This window comes from Centropristis striata, chromosome 4, assembly GCF_030273125.1.
Source record: "Centropristis striata isolate RG_2023a ecotype Rhode Island chromosome 4, C.striata_1.0, whole genome shotgun sequence".
Taxonomy (NCBI): domain Eukaryota; kingdom Metazoa; phylum Chordata; class Actinopteri; order Perciformes; family Serranidae; genus Centropristis; species Centropristis striata.
In genome coordinates this window covers 3,628,091-3,652,197 of record NC_081520.1, presented here as the reverse complement: position 1 = coordinate 3,652,197, position 24,107 = coordinate 3,628,091, and the positions used below count along the sequence as shown (strand labels likewise).

General features: G+C 37.2%; 1 protein-coding gene across 1 annotated transcript in view; it reads right to left on the bottom strand.

The window, feature by feature from the left end:
* The window catches only part of col4a3 (collagen, type IV, alpha 3), a 39,394-nt gene extending 16,901 nt beyond the window's left edge, over window positions 1–22,493 (bottom strand). The window contains exons 1-21 of the mRNA XM_059331091.1: window positions 22,410–22,493; window positions 9,572–9,628; window positions 8,001–8,090; window positions 7,364–7,408; window positions 7,191–7,235; window positions 6,479–6,541; window positions 6,003–6,056; window positions 5,824–5,850; window positions 5,631–5,705; window positions 5,355–5,417; window positions 5,216–5,251; window positions 4,442–4,489; window positions 4,219–4,293; window positions 4,069–4,113; window positions 3,880–3,942; window positions 2,754–2,798; window positions 2,613–2,666; window positions 2,497–2,538; window positions 1,295–1,376; window positions 674–709; window positions 373–537 (exon numbers count right to left, since the gene is read on the bottom strand). Coding sequence (XP_059187074.1) covers window positions 373–537; window positions 674–709; window positions 1,295–1,376; window positions 2,497–2,538; window positions 2,613–2,666; window positions 2,754–2,798; window positions 3,880–3,942; window positions 4,069–4,113; window positions 4,219–4,293; window positions 4,442–4,489; window positions 5,216–5,251; window positions 5,355–5,417; window positions 5,631–5,705; window positions 5,824–5,850; window positions 6,003–6,056; window positions 6,479–6,541; window positions 7,191–7,235; window positions 7,364–7,408; window positions 8,001–8,090; window positions 9,572–9,628; window positions 22,410–22,493 — 1,294 coding nt within the window. The remainder of the gene's footprint in view (window positions 1–372; window positions 538–673; window positions 710–1,294; window positions 1,377–2,496; window positions 2,539–2,612; window positions 2,667–2,753; window positions 2,799–3,879; window positions 3,943–4,068; window positions 4,114–4,218; window positions 4,294–4,441; window positions 4,490–5,215; window positions 5,252–5,354; window positions 5,418–5,630; window positions 5,706–5,823; window positions 5,851–6,002; window positions 6,057–6,478; window positions 6,542–7,190; window positions 7,236–7,363; window positions 7,409–8,000; window positions 8,091–9,571; window positions 9,629–22,409) is intronic.
* Between the last annotated feature and the right edge of the window lie 1,614 nt (window positions 22,494–24,107).

Below are 24,107 nucleotides of genomic sequence, written 5' to 3'. Positions count from 1 at the left end.
GGGGTTCACAACAAGGGATAATAGTTCTGCTAACTCTTATTTCTTTGTTGTGAAATTTGGTCATTAGCGAAAGCTAGCGGCTAACTGATGCTAGCGGCTAACTGATGCTAGCGGCGCTGCTTGTTACAGCTACAAGAGTATCCATTAGCGTATCAATGCTAACTCAAAAGTGTGGTCACAACATCAGCTGACATTTCATTGCGGCGTTACAATCATGCCAGAGAAATTCAGAGTTGAGCAAACTCAAAAACAAAACTTAAAATATTTAGTTTAATTGTCCAACTTTTCTTTTTTTGCAGTGTATACGATGTAATGATAAGTATTCTATGTGACTTATCCCGGTAATTTACTGGACCACAAACTCTCCATTACCTGGTATTCCTGGTTCTCCTGGATCTCCTTCAGCTCCGCGACTTCCTGGGACTCCAGGCTGTCCGGGGGGCCCAACAATAATGGGCCCAGGCTCTCCTGGCTCTCCTTTGGGTCCAGTTGAGCCAGGTGGCCCCTGGGGACCAGGTGGACCAGTGACAGCCACACCTTGAGAAAAGAGGAAATAACAGTTACTGTCATTACTGGGGAAGCAAACTACAAATCTACTTGGTCCTGACATGTGGACATGAACAGGTTTAGTTAATCCTATAGGTGAGTGAGAGAATGAGTAGGTGGTATCTACCTGACTCGCCCTGCAGTCCAGGAAAACCAATGAGTCCTGAAAGATAGCAGAGGATGAAACCATTCATTACAAACGTTAAATAATCAGATGACTTAACTGCAAGGTTTCAAACTCTGGATCAGTGATGCTGTGCAGCTGATTTGACAGATTTTCATCGGTTGTCCCCACAAATACAAACTGATACATTAAACAGATATTTATTTTGTCAAATTTTGTACAAACCATTCTGCTTTCAAACAAATTAACCAAATTATTCAACTTTGACATCGACATATTTATGGAAAGTAGACAATCATGTGTCCTCACTGTTGGGGATAAAAGAGATAAATGAATAACAAACAAAAAGTACAATCAGCAAAATCAACCTTTGTTTTGATGATTGTCATTGGAGCTCAGGACCATTGTTATTCTATTAATAAAATTAATTGAGTCCAGCATGCAAAGTCTGATCTCTTTGTTTTATGTGAGAATGTTTACACCAGTATCAGAGACAAATTGTCCAACCATAGAGAAGATCAAAAATAGGGTTTGAAATGATAAAAAAAACCCCAACAAACACAATTACAATTTAAAGTAAAGTCTGAACCTTCTATTAACCTTACATGTTGGTCTCTATAATACCTTGTTCTCCTTGGACTCCTTTGGGGCCACTGGGCCCGGGGATACCAAGCTGGCCCTTCAGAAATATTTGTTTCCAGTCAATCTGACAAAACACAAATACATAAAACAAAAATTCACAAAAATATATTTAACACGAGGACTGGCAGTGTTGACCCTGCCCCGGCAGCCTCTCTGAAGAGCTGCTAAACTTATATTTTATATAACTGACAGGTTAACTGGTCAACAAGTAAACAGGATTTAGCATCATATTTAATCCTTCACCTCCTGTGTAAACCATAGCATCATCATCGTAGAGGAAAATATATAGGAAAGTATTTGTGGGGAATCATTTTTCAAAGTTGAAAGTTTAAAAACGGCTGAGAAGTATTATAATAATCTGATTTATATTCCTACAGTGTAGTAATTTTTGTTGGAACATTTATTTTACGTAAAAGTTCTTCATCTTTGATTGAAAAAAAAAAAAAACAGTGTCAAAACAGTCATTCAGGGGATCCACTGTTTCCGTCTGATTGTTTGTATGAGAATCTCACCATATTTGGTGACTCTAAAGTGTCGTAGGAGTGAATGAGAGCATTAATGTTTGTCTGTCTCTATGTGTCAGCACTGTGATAGTCTGAGACCTGTCCAGGGTATACAGCAATGTCACTTGGGATCAGCTCTAGCCTACAACAATCCAAGTTTTGATAATCGGTCGAGGATAATGAATGAATGAATGAATGAATGAATGAATGAACGTGGCTCTAATTTTGTCAGTTAAGTTAACATTTTACTCAGCAGAAAAAAACAACAATCAAGATGTAAGGTTAAAAACAGTTAAAAATGAATGACAATAATTTCATTGTATTTCATGCAATGCTAAGAGTATGTTAGTTTAAAATATACAATTAGAAATGTTTAAAGGGTTAAAAATGTTTCTATGCCTTTAAATCTTACATTGTGATGTCACTACATAGTGGTAACTATGGTAACTGACTGTGTATCTTAAGTTTCGTTTTTAGTCAGAACATGGTGGAAGCAACACAGTCTTTTGACCGTGCGTCAGGCTTGTAATTTACTTTGTTGTTTTTAAGTAAACATTTTAAAAGACAAAGAAGTTGTCATGTCTCGTCGCTCGTGTGGAAAAAGAGTGTTTTTATCGACTGACTGGAGCAGTTAAGAAGGAAGACCAAACGGAGTGCCGCTACACAAGACATCAGACTCACCTCTCCTTGAGGACCTGGAGAACCACGATCACCTTTTTCTCCCTAATAAAAACACACAGCATTAAAACAGAGTGTATTACTGAAGTAATACTTCCTGTACCTCATACAGTACTCACCGTGGCTCCATCGATACCTGGAGGGCCGAGGTACCCACGACGCCCAGGGTATCCCTGCAGACACAGCTCAAGTTAATTAATTGTCAGCAGCCCAGAAAAACGTGATCAGTCTCGCTAACACTGCAGAGTGTTTCATTTTACCGGTTCTCCGAGCTCTCCAGGGACTCCATCCTTCCCCGGTTTACCCTACAGCACAAACACCAAACAACATGTTAGACCAGGATCACACCTGTCCAGGTTTCTTATGAGGTTCAGGTCAAAAGCATGAAATAAAAAAACAATAATAACTAATGGGGTCCAAGCCACCCGATTAGACTGACAGAAGATGAGGCAATATCATCAGCTTCTTTTAGAACTGTTAGCTTGTGGCTAACATGCACAAAATGTTGTTCAAGGCATCAGTACAACACCATCTTGTGGCTGATTGGTGTCACTTTTTGCACAGAGGCTCGGTGGAAGATTGGAAGAATAATTAGACAAGTTTCGGGTTAATAGAAGTAATTGTTGCCGAGATGGGCAGCGCTTCCTGTTTTCACTGCAGCCTACAAGAAGTTGTTTCTCTATAACTTGAGAATTTTTTGGATAATCAAAATAGTTTTGATTGCTTTTTATCACAGGCGTCCACAGAGTCTGTGTACAAAATTTAACGTAGAATGGACTCCGATTTTTGGCAGAGTTTGGAAAAGTATGTTCGCGGATTTCGCCATTTTGTGAAAGAGCACCACCTAGTGGCCAGTTGGCATCAAATTTGGTTCAAATTCTTAAAGTGCATTGCACTATGGGCTGAGAAGGAGTTTGGAAATGTAGGTTGAGCATATCTCTCAATTTTGCAAAAAAGTGCCATCAAATTTTGCAGATTTCTCTGAGATCGAATTCTGGGCCTTAAAAGAGTCAGACAAAGTAAAATTTGCATTTTTATATGATTTAGCGAAAAAGATACTAGGCAGAAATAGGCATGTCTAATATAACAAAATACAGCTCAATGAAGGGAACGCTTGCATGTAAGAATTTTTTATGTCTTATGTCTTATGTTACTTGACAAAACACTATCGCATTGATAACTGCGTCACCTAATGCATGTTGTATGCTGCGGTACCACTTTTATCAACGGAAGAATACAAATAATTAAATCTGAGCGATTTAAATGGAGTTCCCAGCACCGCCCCCCTCAGGCTTGGAACTTAAATAAAAATATCACTTAGATATTAATCAATAACCACTTGTTTACAGGTTTCTGTTTTGTGTCATGAGTGTCTCGCTCTCTTACTGGTGATCCAGGGTCACCTAGCTCGCCCTTGTCTCCTTTATCTCCCAGTTTGCCCGGGAACCCCTGGAGGAGAAAACAAACACACGTCAGTCTGACTCACTGTTAACACAAGAAGAGAGTACATACATTTTTTTTTTTGCTCCTGTAGATGAAACAAGGTTAAAATTCTGTCGGACATCTTTCACTTACAGGAAGTCCTTTACAACCTTTTATTCCAACTTCACCTGGTTCCCCCTGAAAGACAACAAGAAATATCAGTGAAAACAGACAGATGGACAGACAGACACAGACAGACAGACAGACAGACAGACAGACAGACAGATATAAAGACAGACAGACCTTCAGTTCTTTGGGTCCTTCAGCGTAGAGTTTAATTCCTTTCTGTCCAGCGATCCCTGGCGGACCGCGATCACCCTGATAACCAAACACAGCTGATGGTAATGACAATGATGATGATGATGATGATGATGGTGTTTCACAGGTCAGAAATATCTGAAATCTGAAATATCTGTCTTATGTCACACGGTCTATAGATGGACATTAGCGTGAACAGTAAGCTCACCTTCTTTCCGCGGGGACCTGGTATCACTGGACTGGGACCCTCCTGACCCTGACAACGAAACACAGCATCATCAGGACTGAATGACTGCAGACTTGAGTCACATGACCAAACAGAGCATCGCAGGGTGCAGCACAAAAAGTGGCTTACTGACTTGTTGCACAACTTAACAATGGTCGCACATTTAAATGTTTTGTTCGCACGAGTCATTATTGTTTGCACATGTTATATCCTGTTTGCACATTATATGACCTTATTTGCACATGTTAGTATCTTCTTTGCACATGTTATTATCCTGTTTTCACAAGTTAATCTTTTGTTTGCACATTTTAATATTTTGTTTGCACAAGGAAATATCTTGTTTGCACATGTTAATATTTTGTAAACACGCTATCTTACACAAGTTAATATTTTGTTTGTACATTTTAATATCTTGTTTGCACACCTTAGTATCTCGTTTGCACATGTTAGTCTCTTGTTTGCACATGTTATTATCCTGTTTGCACATGTTATTATCTTGTTTGCACAAGTTAATCTTTTGTTTGCACATTTTAATATTTTGTTTGCACAAGGCAATATCTTGTTTGCACATGTTAATATTTTGTAAACACGTTATCTTACACAAGTTAATATTTTGTTTGTACATTTTAATATCTTGTTTGCACACCTTAGTATCTCGTTTGCACATGTTAGTCTCTTGTTTGCACCTTTTATTGTTAATATATATTGTTAATGTTTGCAATATTATACTACAGATCAGCCTCTCAGCACACTTACCTTTTCTCCTGATAGCCCTGGCAACCCTGGGTTTCCCTAAATTGAAAAAAACAAAACCAACAGCTGATGTCAGTTGGTTCAGCCATTGATCCCTGTAAATGTTTCAATAAAGTGAGACAGATTTAGATCGGAAGCATACAGGAAGTCCTTCGGGTCCCAGTGGACCTGGCAGGCCTGGATCACCTGGATCTCCAGTCCGGCCCTGCAACACAAACAGCCAATCAGTGCACACTCTCAGGATGCTGTGAGGGAAAACCCCCTGATGTTTACATGTTTGTCCTTAGCTACAAGCTGTTCCTTGAGAAGGTCCTTGGTTAACCTTCTTTAGGGGAAACCAGTCTCTCATTATTGTCAACATTGTAATATTAACGTTTGCATTGGCAACTTTGTAGCACACTAACTAAACCTGACTGACATTTTCACCATCTTGTCCACGTGGTCCTGTTGCTCCTTTAATGTCCTGTGTGGCGGGAAAGACGTACGAGTGTCCCTGGAACCAGAAACGACAACAGACAAAAAACAAACAAAACAGGAACTCAATATCGGTTGTTTGAATCAGGAGAAACAGGGTTTCATCATTCCAGTATATTAATAAGTTCAGGTGTTACCTTTGTACCTGGTAGTCCGGGTTGACCCTAAAAAACAGGAAAACCGCTAGATTTAGCTTCTCAGAGCAAAGTGGCCTAGCTTAGCTTCAGCCTGCAGTGATTAAATGTTTTTTTTTTAAGCAGAAAGAGGATGTTTTCACAGCGTTCAATCGCTGCTTTGTACAGGAAGTAGGACTTACTTGGTAGCCGGCAGGTCCTGGATCCCCAGGGTACCCTGGGTAACCAACATCCCCCTGGAAGACACCAATCAAAATATCACTCAGTGTCTCTGTGGATGAGGTCAGGTGTTTTCACTCACTAGATTACATCTTCCGTAATGTTGTGGGTCGATTGTAATACCATATCTGACAGGTCTGGAAATGTTTGAAATGTCCTAATGTTGCCTCATTTTCATGCTGGACTATGTGGAACCTGTAGTTTTATTGTACTTCTATTGCCTATAAAACACACATGTGGTGTACCTCAGAGCTCGATTCCAGGTCCCTTGCTATTCTCCATTTACATGTTATTCTCCAAATAGTATCACTATTAGGAGACAGAATATGTTTTGTTTTTTTTGCAGATGACACAAACGTTAATCTTCCTGTCCACCTGTTTGATGGTAATGATCTGCAGATTAACGGGGAAATAAAGAGGTATTGGGCCTCATCTCTACCTTTGTCCCATTGCATCCTGGGAATCCTGGTCGACCGATGGATCCTTCATGTCCGGGGAGTCCCTGGCAAAATGTTTTCAGAAAATGAGTGTTTAGCAAACAGTCTCTTTCCTCTAACATCTATCTACCGTCACAGACCTCAAATCCATTCTTGGTATTGCTGGCACTGCCCTCTCCTGGTTCCACTTCAACAGACATACATTTAATTGAATCAACATCTGCAAATCTCCCACAGCTCTCTTGCCACCCATGGTGTCCCCCAGGGTTTGGTGCTTGGTCCCCTTCTCTTCATTCTATACATGCTACCACTTGAATAGATCCTCCACCGCCATGGCTTCCAGCTATGCTGATGATACTCAACTCTACATTTTACTGCTTATTTTTTGGGCACTATGGATGTTGTATGTTGTTGTTTTTTTAATCTCTGAAAACAATGCTATGAGACAGTGATAGCAGACCACAACAGCAAAGTTGTGGGTCAGGCTGATTAAGAATGAGCTGAAACTCTGTATATCACTTTATAAAGCCAAGGGGAGCTGAATACTCAATAAAAAGTCTTTAAATTCTCTCAGTGTATGGATTGAGTTGTTTGTATAAAGTTGAAGAACATGGAGACTGTCCTGGAAACATTAGTAGAGCATGATTACAGTAAATTCTCTCTTTTTTGTGTGAACATTTGAATTGAATCTGGATTTTATATGATGATTCTTACCGGCAGCCCTGGAGGTCCTGGGAAACCTGGTTTTCCTGGAAGACCCTGGAGAATAGAGAGAGAAAGACCTTCATATAAAGGACTGTTTATTCACTTTATCTGTATTCATTCAGGTTTACAAACCAGTTTTAGAGTTACAGAGGTTAGAAAGATATATCATTTGTCATTCTCACCCGAGAGCCTTTCAGTCCTGAACCTCCCGCTGGTCCCTCATTACCCTCATGACAAAAAACAAGAAAAGAATTGTCATGCAATAATCGTGCAGAGATTGCTGACATTTATAATAATAATAATAATAATAAATATCTGCTGTGCTCCATCACACAGTAGAAAGACAGCGGAGCACCTTCTCTCACAGGCTGCTCCAGCTCCGCTGTCATAGGGACAGATACAAAAAATCTTTCCTGCCACATGCCATCACACTGTACAATAACAAATAGTCTGGTTCATTACATACCGTGTATGCACTTTATGTGTTCTTTATGCACACTGTTCATTGCACCTTATTTGTTTCATAGCACCAACATTTTTATACTGCATATTCATATTTATTCTGCACTGGAATTCTACTCCTTAATACATACTCCTTCTTTAGACACTTTATTTTTATTTTTACATTACATTTTATTGTATTTTATTGTATTTTTATATTTTATTGCTTGAAATATGCCTAGGTTGTTCTTTTTATTTAATTGTGTTGTTATTGTCTCTGTGTGTAATGCTGCTGCTACACTGTAATTTCCCAGTTTGGGATTAATCAAGTATATCTATCTATCTAGCTATCTATCTATTCAGTTTGGGTGTTGTTACCTTTTCTCCCAGTGAGCCCTGGTGGCCCTCGTTTCCAGGATAACCAATCCCGCCCGGAAGTCCGTCATATCCAAGATATCCAGCTTCACCCTGCAGAGAATGAAAACACACCGTACGTGTAATGAGGTGCAGCACAGACCCCGGGTCAGCAGTAAACTCAGGTGCACATACATCCTGGCTACAGTCCAGGCGCATTCAGGTTCCAGAGAGAACACATGGACGTTTCATGTTCAGCAGAGAGGAACCAGCCTTTGTTCTCCTGCTGAACACACCTGAGATCACAGAGTTCACACCTGGGTGGTCTCAGGTAGCACACATGCCTCCACCGCAGCTCGGCTCATATCTCACAGGCTTTTTCTTAAAATCATCTATTTTTTAAATATTTGGTATTCAACCCATAAGAACCCAGACCCAGTTATCCATAAAGGAAAGTTATGGGGGATATATCACAGACCAAGTGAACCACGCAGAACATATTTATGATGTGGGGTTTTTTTGTCATTCTGTGTCTTTTTTTAGTAATTTTGTGGGGGGTTTTTTGTGTCTTTTTTAAGTAATTTAGTTTTTTTCAGTCATTTTGTGTCTTTTTTTGGTCATTTTGTGTCTTTTTTAAGTAATTTAGTGTTTTTTCAGTCATTTTGTGTCTTTTTTGGTCATTTTGTGTCTCTTTTTTAGTAATTTTGTGTCTTTTTTGTGTATTTTTTAAGTAATTTAGATTTTTTGGTCATTTTGATACTGCCTCCAGCGGCCCCCAGGGAATTTGAGTTTGAGACCCCTGTTCTAGAATATTTAAAGTGTTTGTTACATTATTTAACCCGTGGGTTCTTATGGGTTAAATAATTTTCTTCTGAAGGTGCTATTGGTGTTTTTAATCTTTTATTATTGTGTTTTTAGTTTACCTTAAACTGTTTATTTTCAGGTGTTACACAAATACAATAATAATTAAATATGATAATTATTATTATTATTCACAGGATGCTTGAGGACACTGCAGTGATATAAAAACCAGTTTGAATGATAATTCACTTTGTCCATAAATAGTCCATAATAATATAAAGAGTAATATAAGAGAGGTTGGTTTTACATACTTGTAATAATTAAACATAAAATGTTAATTATGTCCACATCAAACCTATATCCTCCATTAGACCCTCATACAGCCATAATAAACTTAACAATAAAACATGCCTTTTGTAATTTCCAAGAGTTCATTGTGAGATTTTTAAACGTTTAATCTGACTAACAGTCCAAAAATACTAAACTGCTCATGTTGTATTACATTTTGATTTAAAAATTCCTAAAACTATTTGTAGATTATAAAAATTGTTACAGATTAATAAAAATAAAACTTTTTTACTGATAGCTGCAGTGACAGCAGGTCCCCACAGGAGGGCAGCAGACCACACACACACACACACACACACACACACACACACACACACAAATGGGATGGATGGATGGATGGATGGATGGATAGATAGATAGATAGATAGATAGATAGATAGATAGATAGATAGATAGATAGATAGATAGATAGATAGATATCTGTGTTGCAGTTGAGATCTTCTCACCTTTTGACCTTTGACCCCGTCACAGTGACACAGAGACTTGCCACTGCAGAGACACACCTGCAGAGACAGAGAAAAGGAAAATATATAATATATATATATATCACATATATATTTAATAACTATGGAAGAAGCATTGAACAACGTTTGGGTCACAAGAAAGAATTCAAGAATGTCACATCTATTTTATAAACTAATTTTCACATAAAAAAATGTAAAAACAAAAAAAGTTGAAGGTGAATTTCCCTTTCCATTAATCACTTAAAAAAAATTTGAAATAAATAAAAATTTAAATAAAAAAAGACGTTGAATTTCTAGCACTGAATATTTATGCATTGAAATTATGTGTCTGAATGTTTTTCTATGTTAAAAATTCAACCTCAAAAAATTCAACCGCAAAAAATTCAACCTCAAAAACAATGGGGCTTCGGTGAGTGTTTGAACTCTTCTATGTGCCATCAGTGTGGTTTGTTTCTAGATTCAGAACTGAATGAATCGTGGCCACTCTATCATGTGTATATGTCTGATATGGGTGTGTTTTTAGTGTTTGAGGTTGAATTTTTTACGTAGAAAAACATTCAGACACATAATTTCAATGCATAAATATTCAGTGCTAGAAATTCAACGTCTTTTTTATTTCAAACTCAGATGACAAAGATTTACTTCCATACCAGCCTCTCCTCTCCTGTCCTCTCCTCTCTGCTCTGTGTAAACAGATTTTCAGTGTTTGTCACATGACTGTTTGTCTCAGCAGAATCACTCATGGCTTCACAGTGTTGCTGAGGAGCAGAATTTAATTTTTTTTACCAGGATCTAGTTAGTGTAAAGCAGGGATGGGCAACTTAAATGCTGCAGGGGGCCACAATTTTTCATGGACACTACCACGGGGCCACATATAGGAGCGTGCACTTAACCAGATATGATGAAACTGCAATTTTAAATATGTTTACAGTGCAGTAACTTAACATATTTCATGCTGAAATGCATGTATAACAGTATAAATAGGAATACAAAAGGTGCAAAGGTGTTTTTCAGTGCCAGAACAGCAGACCAACATTAATTGCAAAATGTAATTTTGTGCAATTTTACACTGCACTTTTAAGATTTCATGCTTTTGTAGTTGTACTGAGGGCCACTTCGAGTGAGGGTGCGGGCCGTATGCGGCCCCCGGGCCTCCAGTTGCCCATCCCTGGTGTAATTTTTGGACACTGTTTAAATGACACATGTAGACTAAAGTGATTCTGACAGAAATATAAAGATTTTAAACGGTGTATTTTTGGCGATCTATTAAAGAAAACAAACATTTCAACCCAGTGCAGCAAAATGTCACCTGAAACATCTAAAGGCTGTGCTCATTTTAACTCCTTTATGTCCTGTTGGGTTGTTTTATCTGCAGAGATGCATCATTTATTCTATGAGATCATCGTGTTTGTATGGAGGCTGTCCTGCTTCCAGCTCCGTGTGTTCTGCAGCTGACACAGTTTAGTCCTGACTCTAACTAAACTTTAGTTTAGACTGCAGTGAAGCTGCTGAACGTGTTTCTTCATGAAGTCTTTATCTGTCAGACATATTTGTGACATTTAAACCCAAACAGCTCTCAGTATCCTGCAGGTGTAACAGTGCTCTTCCTGTGTGATAAAGTGGAGCAGCAGACAGGCAGACAGACAGGCAGCTCTTTCAGCCTCTGATGTCGTCTTATCTTCATTCCCGTCTCACATCCCGCACGACGCTCGATGCCTCGACACGTCCCGGTGCAGGGCATCATGGGTTATGCTCTACTTTCTCAGTTGTAAGGATTCAGACCTGCAGACTCTCTAGTATTTTCATTTTGACCCTCATGACCTGCCGTACAAACCTCACTATGGGAGAACGATGGAGGAGGTCAGAATAAGCTGTTTTCTGCTGATTTAGAGAGAAAAGTAAAAAAACTCTCAGATATTATTCATATATTCCATCTCAGGTACAAAGATGACTTTTTGAGGCTAAGCTGCTTTTATACAGTGCTGGAATGTAACTTTGTACATTCACTTACACTGTAGAAAATGGAACCTGGTCTCACAGGAATCTGTGAAATAGCCACGGATTTACTTAACTCAAAATCCGTGGAATAGCCACGGAATAGCCACGGGATATGACTGTCATTAACTTGCATTGTAGCGAAATCCGTGTCAGTTTCACGGAAATTTGAGTGATTCCGTGGCTATTCCACGGATTTTGAGTTAAGTAAATCCGTGGCTATTTCACGGATTCCTGTGAGACCATGTTGAAAAAATGTCTGTAGATTTTATGGTGAAAAACTGCTAAACCATGACAGTAAAAGACGTAAAATGATAAATGGGTTAATTCAGTTTCAATAACAATGAAACACCGTAACTGTATATATCTGCCAAAACAGATTTTTTTTTTACAGTTAAAAAAAAAAACATTACTGTAAAATACACTGGCAATATACTGTTATATATATATATATATATATATATATATATATATATATATATATATATATAAGCCATCACTGTAATTTTTGCATTTATTTTTTGTAAAAATACTTTTTCTTACTGTTAAATGTACTGAACACCATATCTCTAACAAAGATATACTGTAATATTTAATGGTAAAATCTTTAATTTATGCAGCATTTATAAAATATTTTCTGGTCAATTATATGGCAGAACAGCGTTTCTTTTGATGGAAAAACTTTTTTTCAATGGAAAATATGGAATAAAATGCCAATCGTAAACGCGAAATCAACAGTGGTTATAACATTTTACCGAATATTAGAAAAAGTTGCACCGTATTTATTACGGTAAAGTTCTGGCAACAACAGCTGTGGTTTTTTTTACCGTAAAAACAACCGTTTTTTTTACAGTGTGAGTATTGTACTTAAGTACTAATTCCATGTACTTGGGTTTCCATTTTATGCAACTTGTACTCCACTTTAGTAATAATATTTATACTTTTACTTCAGCACATTTATCTCACAGCTGCAGTGCAGAAACATCTGATAAACAACAGTGTTGTCAAGTTCATCACATATTTTGTGCATAAAGAATAAAAAATATATAAAAGATCAAACCAGCTCAACCATGACCAACTAGAAATGTTATTAATTGATGGATTAGTAACAATAATACTGTCATGATTAATCCACCACTGCATTTATGACATATTTAATACTTTATAATTTGAGCTTCACTTGCATGTGAAGAGGATTTATGTGTTTCATCAGCTCTGGGTTTATTCGTCGTTTAGTAACTGAGTTTATTTTAAGAAATTTGTGCAAGAGATTTGGAGAAGCTTCTGATTAGCTGAGTGTAAATCAGTTTCAGATCAGTTTGACACATTTCTGACTCTGCTGGAAAAGTACCATTTTTTTAACCATTTATACACACCAAAACAGCAGAAAAAATAATAAATTCTGTGTCATTTTTTGGTAATTTTGTATCTTTTTTAATAATTTTGTGTCTTTTTTCGTCATTTTGTGTCTTTTTGTGTCATTTTGTGTTTGTTTTTGTTTTGTTTTTTTAACATTTTATTTGTCTTTTTTGGTCATTTTGTTCCTTTTTTAAGTAATTTAGTTTTTTTCTGTCATTTTGTGTCTTTTTAAATAATTTTGTGTCTTTTTAAAATAATTATTTATTAACCATTTATACACACCAAAACAGCAGAAAAATAAATAAATAATAAAACTACAAAACAGTCTATTTGCATGTAAATTAAAATAGTAATAGTGTCATTTTTTGGTAATTTTGTATCTTTTTTAATAATTTTGTGTCTTTTTTCTTCATTTTGTGTCTTTCTGTGTCATTTTGTGTTTGTTTGTTTTTTTCAAACATTTTTTTGGTCTTTTTTGGTCATTTTGTTCCTTTTTTAAGTAATTTATTTTTTTCTGTCATTTTGTGTCTTTTTTAATAATTTTGTGTCTTTTTAAAATAATTATTTATTAACCATTTATACACACCAAAACAGCGGGAAAAAAATAAAAATAATAAAACTACAAAACAGTCTATTTGCATGTAAATTAAAAATAGTAATAGTTTTCATTGTGGAAAGAAAATTCACATTTTAAAAATGGTCTAGAAACATGAATGTCACACTGTGAAAGCTCCTATTATTGCACTTTCAACTGGCTTTCTCAGCTTGTCTACATCTCATATATAAATAAAGTTATTACTGTAAATAAAACGTGTATTTCCAATAAATCGATGGACTCCAGAGGGTAAATGATAAACTGGTGTTATGGTTTGTTTTATGTCTTAAATCGGCCTGTAGGGGGCGCATCTCATCACTAGTTACAGAGACATTTCCTGCAGCTGGCTAAAAATAATCCTTATCTGGTCTGTTGCAGGACACATTGTGGTCTCTGCAGCGCGTGCATCATAGAACCTCATGCTTTTCATTTCAGCACCAGTTTGACCACAGGATTACATTTGTTGCGCACACGAGATGCACCAGTAAACAATGCAACCATAAACGTTACTTTCTGTCATCCTCCGTGTATGAAATAATCCCTCCTGCAGATACGGCGCCATGTCTGGATATATAATATGATCCTGACCTGTGTCTGAATGAATGCTGGTACAGAACTAATTCATCATCAACCCAAAATAAAGTGATTTCTATGTGATTTAGTGCAGTGGCGGTTCTAGACCAGTTTTACTGTGGGGGCAAAGGAGGGGCCAGTGTTAAATCAGAGGGACACATTAGCATTCAAAATCTTTGAATGTCTTGAAAAAGACATAAAAATGACAAAAAAAGACACAAAATGACCAAAAAAGACACAAAATGAGAGGACAGAATAACAAAAAAAAAACCCACAGAAGACATAAAAATGACGAAAAAAGACACAAAATGACCAAAAAAAGACACAAAAAAGACACAAAAAGACACAAATGACCAAAAAAGGCACAAAATGACTTACAAAGACACGTAAAGACATGAAAAGGATTCAAAAATGGACAAAATAACCCCACGAGACTCCAGAGAGTTAAACTATTATACAATGTACACATTCAGGGTTCCTTTTGTGTACAATGAGATATTGTTTGAACAATTTGACACAGGGGCCACAGCAGGGGCCAAAGACTTCTTCACAAGGGCAGTGGCCCCTGGAGGCCCCTGTGTAGAACCGCCACTAAATTTTAGTGTCAATAAACAGATCAAAAAGAAGCTGAAATAACTACAATGCTGATGTGGAAAAAGTCATCATTCATGCTTTGTCAGGTCCGTCTGCAAGAACACAAGAAAACTACTTTTAAAACACTTGTTTTCTGAATGGAGTTTGTTTTCCTTAGTATTATTGGGCCTCATTCACGAACCGTTCTTAAGAACAAATTTGTTCTTAAGTCCTACTTACGAAGATTTTACGAAGATTGTGGCATTCATGAATTTTTTTTCTTATCCAGGATTTTTCTTAGGTAAGAACAAATCCTACAAACACTCAGGAGTGTTCATATGTATGTATTTATTTATTAATTTCATTTTTTTTTAAATTAAATTAAATTTGCCAACGCTTTAACATGAATCAAGTAAATTGGAAATCATTTTAGTGATCCCACACATTCAAGGGCAGTTTGATTTCAAAAAATTATTAGAACATTATTTTCTTTATTTACATTAGAACATATTTTCTTCAATTTCTTGTTCATTTTAATGCATCCACTGCACTGTAACTGCCCCCCAGGCCTCCTTTGATCTCCTGCAGCAGAACTTGTAGTTCTGAACTGCTAAAGTTTTTTTTTCTTTTTAGCATACATAGTTATACACACGCATACATAGCTTTGTACATAAATCCCATTATTAACTATTACTGTGTGCCTTATTTGTAATTTACAGTATTTTACTTGGATGTTATTACCGTAAATAAATCTTTTTCCTATTTTAACAAGAAGTTTCCTGGTATTGTTTATGAAATATTGTGTGAAAGCCAACCTCTGACACGTCAAGGATTCATTGACTTTTAAGATTTGAGACTGTGATTTTTGCTATCTTTCCCATTCCTACGTGAATGGGTGGTGCCCCTTTTATGGGCATTAATGGGCGGTTACCTATGCTAATCCTATGATAATTAGACTCACCTGGCACAATTTATGAGGAGATAGCATTCATCAATTTAAGAACACGGCTGCGAACAATTCAGCAGCTTCAGAACACGTTGATGAATCTGACGTAGGGTCTTCTTAGAAATCTTCTTAAGAAGGACTTAAGAAAGAATCTAAGAAGATTCTTAAGAAGATATTGGTGAATGAGGCCCAATGTTATTTCACCAAGTTCAGTGTTTCTTGGACATATTCATTAGGGATCTCAATAGGAGCGACTCAAACCTTCTGAAGGTCTTCCTGGCCGCCAGCAAAAAGACAATTACAAAATGCTGGCTCCCATTCTCCCTTTTTATCAACATAATCAAAGAACTGTATTGTACAGAGCTATTGTATACTGGAATGGACTTCCGTACTGCTTCATTCTTAAGTGTAAGAAATCAAGATTTAGAAGGGAATTGAAAAAAGCTGTTTTGAGTAAAGAAATGAGGTTAAATTCAGTTGACTGATATCTGTAAAGCTGCAGAACGCCTTATTTTGTATTTTTTGTTTGTGTTTAAACTTGTAGAGAGAGCTCTTAATGAACTGATCTCTGATTGTGTCTGTGTATATGTGTGAGTATGTATGTGTAGGTGCTTGTACTGTGTATGTATATACTTGTACTGTGTATGTATATACTTGTACTGTGTATGTATATACTTGTACTGTGTATGCATGATGCATGTGAATTTTACTGTTATGTGTCTTGCTTTTTAGGGACCCCAGGAAGAATAGTTGTCACCATGGTGACAACTAATGGGGATCCAATAAACAATAAACAATAAACAATAAACTCAATATGTGTCATGGAGAAAATGACTTTCACCATTCGTTTGCAAAAAGAGAGGGGAGATAATTATTGGGGAAAATGGGACTGTTATAACCATATAGATCCGTAACATATGTGTGTATGCATATTTTTTATTTTTCTAACTGAACCTCCGGGGGTCAATGCCCTGTACCTGTTGTTTTCCTTATGGCTAATCCTTATTTTATATGTGTAAATACACCAGACCTCACCCTTTATATACTCACGCTGAAGGAAAAATAGAATAAAAAAAAAAAAAGTTCAGTGTTTCTGTCACTGTTCAGCTGCTGTCAGTGAGAAAGACTTTGACTTTCACTGCAGCTCAGCAGATCAGATCTGTGTGTGTGTGTGTGTGTGTGTGTGTGTGTTTGGTCAGTAATAACAGCAGATCGGGACAAAGGGCTGAAACAGAAAACAGACGAACTAAAACAACAGACAGAGACCAGACTGTCTGACTGACTGCACACAGACAGACAGACAGACAGACAGACAGACTGAGAGAGACAGACAGGTTTTATTTCCTGTCTGACATTCTTTATGCATTCTTTTATTCCTGCAGCAATAAAAAAAGATCAACCTGTTAATAAAACAGCTTCAGCAAAGAGGAGACTCTCCCTGTGACTTGCAGGGTCACATGACTCACAGCTGAAGGTGTCGGGAGTTTTAAACCCTAAAAACCCACAAAGACTGTCCGTCTGCATCACTTCACTAAAAACCAACCCAAACCACTGGGACCTGGTGGTGGCGCTGCGTGAAGAGCTTGATGCTCACCAGTTACAGTTTTTCTCAATCGCTAAAACACATTTTTCAAATCCTCCTGTCCTTTTCCCAGAATTCTAAACACAAAACTCTTTTCTCACACTACGTTCACAAAACCTCTGATTCTTTTAACAAAACCATACCTTCGCCTCGACTGTGTGTTCATACTGTTTGTTTGTTGTTGTTTTGTTTTTTCCTGTGCATGTATGTCTGGGTGTGTTTATGTGTTTGTCTAAACAGGGTATTTTGAATTGTACATATTTTTTTTCTTTTTATATTTATATTTTTAGAGACTTTAAATGTTGCACTTACTGTAGAGCACTTTGAATTTCGTTGTACATGTGACAATGACAAATAAAGACCTATTCTATTCTATTCTATTCTATTCAAAATAGTTTGACCTCTTCTCAAAACCAAACAATGTTGTCAGATCTTGAACTAATTGGTCAAAATGGAAAAAACTGCTAAGCAGTTATTACACACTGCACCAAGAAATGTAAAACACAGTGTTCAAGGCATGTAGCTCATGGTCACATTAAAGTACAGCACATGCATTTTGCATCTCAAAAGTAAAAAAATAAAATAAAATAGATTGCACAACTCAGTGGATTCAGCATTTACTCTGCATTGAAACAAAGGTACTGTGGAAAAAAAAAATCAAAAAACAATTACAAATCAAAGTGTACAGCCTACAATGCAGTGGAGAAAAACTCCTCTATCGCATTGAGGAATGGAGAGTATGGTGGCTAATCAACCTGGTCTCACAGGAATCCGTGAAATAGTCACGGATTCGCTTAACTCAAAATCCGTGGAATAGCCACGGAATCACTCAAATTTCCGTGAAGCTGACACGGATTTCGCTACAATGCAAGTTAATTATGTTAATTCCAACATACAAAGTGATTATGTACATTCACTGAGTGAATATTTAGAAAATAAAACATATATTTCTCGCTAGAAATGTGATCAAAATCCATTTTTATGCAGAAACTAAGTCAAAATATTGATTTTTTTCACAAAAAATGAGAGAACTGTCGGCCATGTTTATTGTTCTGACCGCCGGGACCTTGTAAGTCACGTGACTTGGAACAAACCAATAGCCACGGGATATGACTGTCATTAACTTGCATTGTAGCGAAATCCGTGTCAGTTTCACGGAAATTTGAGTGATTCCGTGGCTATTCCACGGATTTTGAGTTAAGCGAATCCGTGGCTATTTCACGGATTCCTGTGAGACCAGGTTCTGGCTAATATAGGATACAGAAATCTGGATTCATATTGAAGCATCGTCTCACTCTGACAGCATGGTGAAAACTTACTTTATCCCAAATGTTGTCTTGACATGATGAGAAACAAGTGTGATCAATTTTCAATCGTTGTGTTCACTGGATGACGCATGTGTTTCATTTGTGTTCATGTTTTGTCGCTTGTTGTTAACATTATGTATCACAAGTGCATCACACTGACAACTGTGTCTTATATATAGAGAATTGTGTTTAGAGTTTTGCAAAAGGAATGACTGAGATCTGCAAATAGTGTTTTACTAGATGAAGATAGTTTATGGTTTTGTCAAACGGATGTTGGATTCGGGGAATGAGTTTAGACAACTGAGCGACTGATTCACACAACAGGAATAATTAGTGTTTTAGCAATGGAGAAAAACTGTATTACAATCTATCCTGAGGAACATGACGATAAACCACATTTCATCATAACCCATCCAATATGTTCCAGTCTGCATCAAAGTAGAGGACACGCGACCATAAATCACGTTATCATTAAATAATCATACTTCTGATTCATAGGATGCTTTTTAAGATTTTTCACATGCTTTTCATGAAACAAGAAAAGATCTGGGAGAAAGACACAGAAACATCAAATGATCTGTGAGACGCCGTGGAAACACACTGCAAAAAAAGAAAAGTTGGGTGAACTCAAAATTTCAAGGCAACTAACTTCGATAAAATTTTAAGTTGGACAATTAAACTCAATATTTTAAGTTTTGTTTTTGAGTTTGCTCAACTCTGAATTCAGATTTTTGTCAACTCAACACGATTGTAACGCTGCTATGAAATGTCAGCTAATGTTGCGACCACAATTTTGAGTTAGCATTGATACGCTAATGGCTACTCTTGTAGCTGTAACAAGCAGCGCCGCTAGCATCAGTTAGCCGCTAGCATCAATTAGCCGCTAGCATCAATTAGCCGCTAGCGTCAGTTAGCCGCTAGCTTTCGCTAATGACCGAATTTCACAACAAAGAAATAAGAGTTATCAGAACTATTGTCCCTTGTTGTGAACCCCAACTTAAAGATATAAGTAACAACAACTCACCAACTTGTTTTTGAGCAGACAACTGGCTTCCTTTGTTGTGCTAACTTACATTATTGCCCTAAATATCAATAATTTATATTTCCAAGTTTTACCAACTTAAATCACTGTTTTAGGCCAAAAAATACAAGTTGGCTTTTTTGCAGTGCGGAGGTGAACGCAGCTCAGTGAATTTCATCACCTTCTGCAGGATTTGTGTCTGGATGACTGCTGGTACAGCACTAATATATCAGTATGAAACCAGAATAAAGTGATATATCTGTGATTTAATGTAATAAATGGATCAAAAGGATGCTGAAATAACTACAACATGATACAACATGCTTGTTTTATGAATGGAGTTGTTCAGGAGATCCTCAATGCTGATAGCATTTAGCAACAGAGTGTTACACACATTTTAGGTGGAGGTGTGAATATTAGTGTATTAGAAGCAACTAATCCACAGCTAAAAGCATGCTGGGATATCTGCTCACAGTGGGAATGCACCGCGCCACAAAAAACTGTGAACACATTTTAAGAACCAGAGAGTTTTTCAAAAAATATATTTTTTACATGTGTTTAACTAGTGTGTGGTCAAGAGTGTGTGTGTGTGTGGCAGTAAGTATGAAATTCGTAGCAACGCCATAGGTGTGTATGTAGCTCACAAGGCTATAATAGTTTTGGATTTTTCATTTGTTTTAGTTTTAATTTCGTTGTGATTTTTTGTTGTCGAATTCAGTTAGTTTTAATATGATTTTAGAGTGAGTTTGCTAGTTTTAATTATTAGTTTTTATTTTTGGGAAAATGTTTAGTTTTAGTTTAGTTTTTATTAGTTTTAGTTTTTTTGCAATGGGGTATCTGTTGGGTGCCAGATTTTTAAAAAAGTAACAATAAATGTTTCCTTTATTTCCTTTGTCTGATCCATCTCAGCCCCAATAAGTTTATTAAGTCATAAAACCAGATAGATTAATAGATTTCATATCAACTAAAAAGGTTTACGTATGAAAAAAGTTGACACGAAGCACATTTACACTATAATTTTAGTTAGTTTTGTAATCACACAGTACAGTTTCAGTTAGTTATCGTTTTTATTTTCATTTCAGTTAACGAAAATGTTTTTTCAATTCTAGTTTTCGTTATTTCGTTAGTTTTCGTTAACTATTATAATCTTGGTGTGTGTGTGTGTGTGTGTGTGTGTGTGTGTGTGTATGAAACGCCATAGCTGTGTATGGAACTTGTTGCAGGAATAAAAGTTGCCAGATGATGTCATATGTCGTTTGCATATTGGTGACATCACCATGCACATTTTGCATCAAGCTCATATGTGGATTATGGATTATATTATCTTCATGTGTTTATTTTACAATCAAAACAGAAAATTGAATAGCAAAACCTTCCACACTGCAGTCAGAAATCTGTGATGGGAAGTAAAATAAATTTGTGATTAAAATTCCAAAACATTTGTTTGTTGTTGAACTGAATATGGTGGGCGGGGCCTATGCTGACAGGTGTAACACTGCTGTCACTCAGATCCAGACTAACCAATAGAGACTTGTCCTTCAGCATAGGCCCCGCCCACCACATTCAGCTCAACAAGAAACTAAACTTATTTTTAGGTTTTTGATCCACAACAATACATTTTTAATCAAAAATGTAATTAAAAACATTTTGAATGCAGTGCTGATAGTTTTGCTCTGAAATCTGTTTTATGGTTGAATAATTAAGACAAAAGTAACTCTGCACGTCCCGTTATTTACAAAGTATAACTCTCTCTCGTGTGTGTGCACACCAGAGGGTTATTTACAAATTTCGTGCATTACTTTTTTTAAACACGTGTTTATACACTATACAAATAACTGTAAATATTATATTATTATTTATTATTATTATTATTATTATTATTATTGTTATTATTGGCTAAACACCACAAGAATATGTCATAGCAACATGAACATGACGACGAAGAAAAGTACTACTACCTGATAGTGACAACTGCTACTACTACTAATAATAATATAATAATTATAGTAACAATAAAAAAAAAAACTGACTTCAAACAAACACTGTCTGTCAGTTACTATGGTCACATACACACGCGCACACACACACACCTCTCTGTCAGTTACTATGGTCACACACACACACACACACACACACACACACACACGCACGCACGCACACACACACACACACACACACCTGTCTGTCAGTTACTATGGTCACACACACACACACACGCACGCACGCACACACACACACACACACACACCTGTCTGTCAGTTACTATGGTCACACACACACACACACGCACGCACGCACGCACACACACACACACACACACACACCTGTCTGTCAGTTACTATGGTCACACACACACACACACACGCACGCACGCACACACACACACACACACACACACACACCTGTCCGTCAGTTACTATGGTCACATACACACGCACACGCACACACACACACACACACACACACACACACACTTGTCAGTACTACTACTACTAATATAATAATTATAGTACCAATAAAAAAGAACAAACTGACTTCACACACACACTGTCTGTCAGTTACTATGGTCACACACACACACACACACACACACACACACTCACACACACACACCTGTCTGTCAGTTACTATGGTCACACACACACGCACGCGCGCGCGCACACACACACACACACACACACACACACACACACTTGTCAGTGAGGCAGCAGGTGAAACAAACCAATCAAATCAGAGTCACTTTAACCTCTAACCTCTCACACACTTTTCTACATAAAAATACTAATTCAATTATTTAATATATAATATGATATAAAAAAAATCAGATTTTTCTAATGAACTTGGGGTTTCTCGGGGTGTGTTCACTCACAGTCTCGGCGTATCCCGGAGCGGGCGAGCAGAGCAGCGTGACCAGCAGCAGGACGGTGCTCCTCGGGCCGCCCGGAGCCTCCATACTGACGGGCACGCAGCTGCGGAGTCCCCGCTGAGCACACTGACTCCAGGCTGGACTCGGCTCGAGATGGGCTCCTCTTGCAAGTTCGGCTCACTTCGGCTCGGCTCGGCTCGGTTTAGTCCAGAGGGGGTCCGTGCAGCTGATCGTGTCGGGCCACAGCAACCTGCTGCGGGATGGAGAGAGAGAGACAGTCCGCTGGCAGAGGAAGGGGAGTCAAACCCGCAACACTCAGCACTGCACTTCCGACTTACGTCTTCAAAATAAAAGTCTGAACTCACACATATCTGATCAAGTCTTTCACATTTCTCTCTATGACTGAATTTACTTAAAGATGACAAAACTCTGGTTACTTGATGAGGTATTTGTAATTTTTTGTCCATATTTTGGTGCTTCTACTACATTTCAGGAAGAATGTTGTACTTTTTACCATTTATCCAACAGCTGGAGCAGAGCCTCCATGGGGCCCTAAGAAAAATTAGAATTTGGGGCCCTTTATTTCTGCCATTAATACTGATACATTATCCTATTATCAGCCTGATATGTCTTTACACATTTAATGGAGTGGCCCAGTTAATAACATAAATAATACCAATGCAATAATAATACAAATAATACCAATGATTAATGATGAATGATGTCCAGGGTGCCACATATTGATTTTAATCTCAAATGTAGCACATTCAGCTACAAGAGCAACCTGGGGTTGATTTACACAACATTCCAAATGGTAAAGCATAGTATTTACTGTAAAAGAGTCATTTTTTGCTTCAAAAAACGGCAACAGCAATGTGCAAAAAATAAGTTGTAGTGCAAGAACAACAATAAAGACACACAAAATCATTGTGTGTTGTGGTGAATTGCTGGTGTGGTTTGCACTTCAGGGCCACCGTACTTTGATCATATAGAAATCATCATTCATACATGCAAAATATATATATATATTTTCTTTTTCTTATTTTCTCTTGGGGGCCCCTAAGTCGTCGCTTAGTTTGCTTATGCCTTGGACTGGCTCTGAGCTGGAATTATTGATAACGTTCATTCAACATACAAAACATGTAATTGACTTGTTAAATATGATGCATTGTGATAGATGAAAGGACCCACAGACCCTCGCAGGTGTTTACAGATTTGTGTCTGATTAGACCAACTCTGATCCAGATTTATGACGTAATCATGAATTCATGTGAATGACAAAGTTAGATGGGAGACCCCCGAAGTCAAAATCATTTATTGTCTAGTTGCAGAAGGAAATTAACATGTGCACAAATTATGATCCTGTGCGCACAAGATAAAACATTGCCTCTCTTTAATTCAACACTCTAAATCAGGGATTCCCAAAGTGTGGCGCGTGGACCCCTGGGGGTGCGCGAGATGAAAAATGTAATGGCGGTCTGATAATTACACAATTACATTTTTTCCCCCACACAATAAAGACATGTAAATAAACATTTCCTTTGTAAAATGTAAAATCAAAAACTGTAATATTAATTAATAAATACAGGCTATTCAAAATGCACTTCATCTTAAAATGAAGCGTAGAAGAAGTTATCTTCTTCCATTTTTCCAGCCTGTGTTATGATGACGGATTGTTTAGCTCCATGCTCATTTAAACTT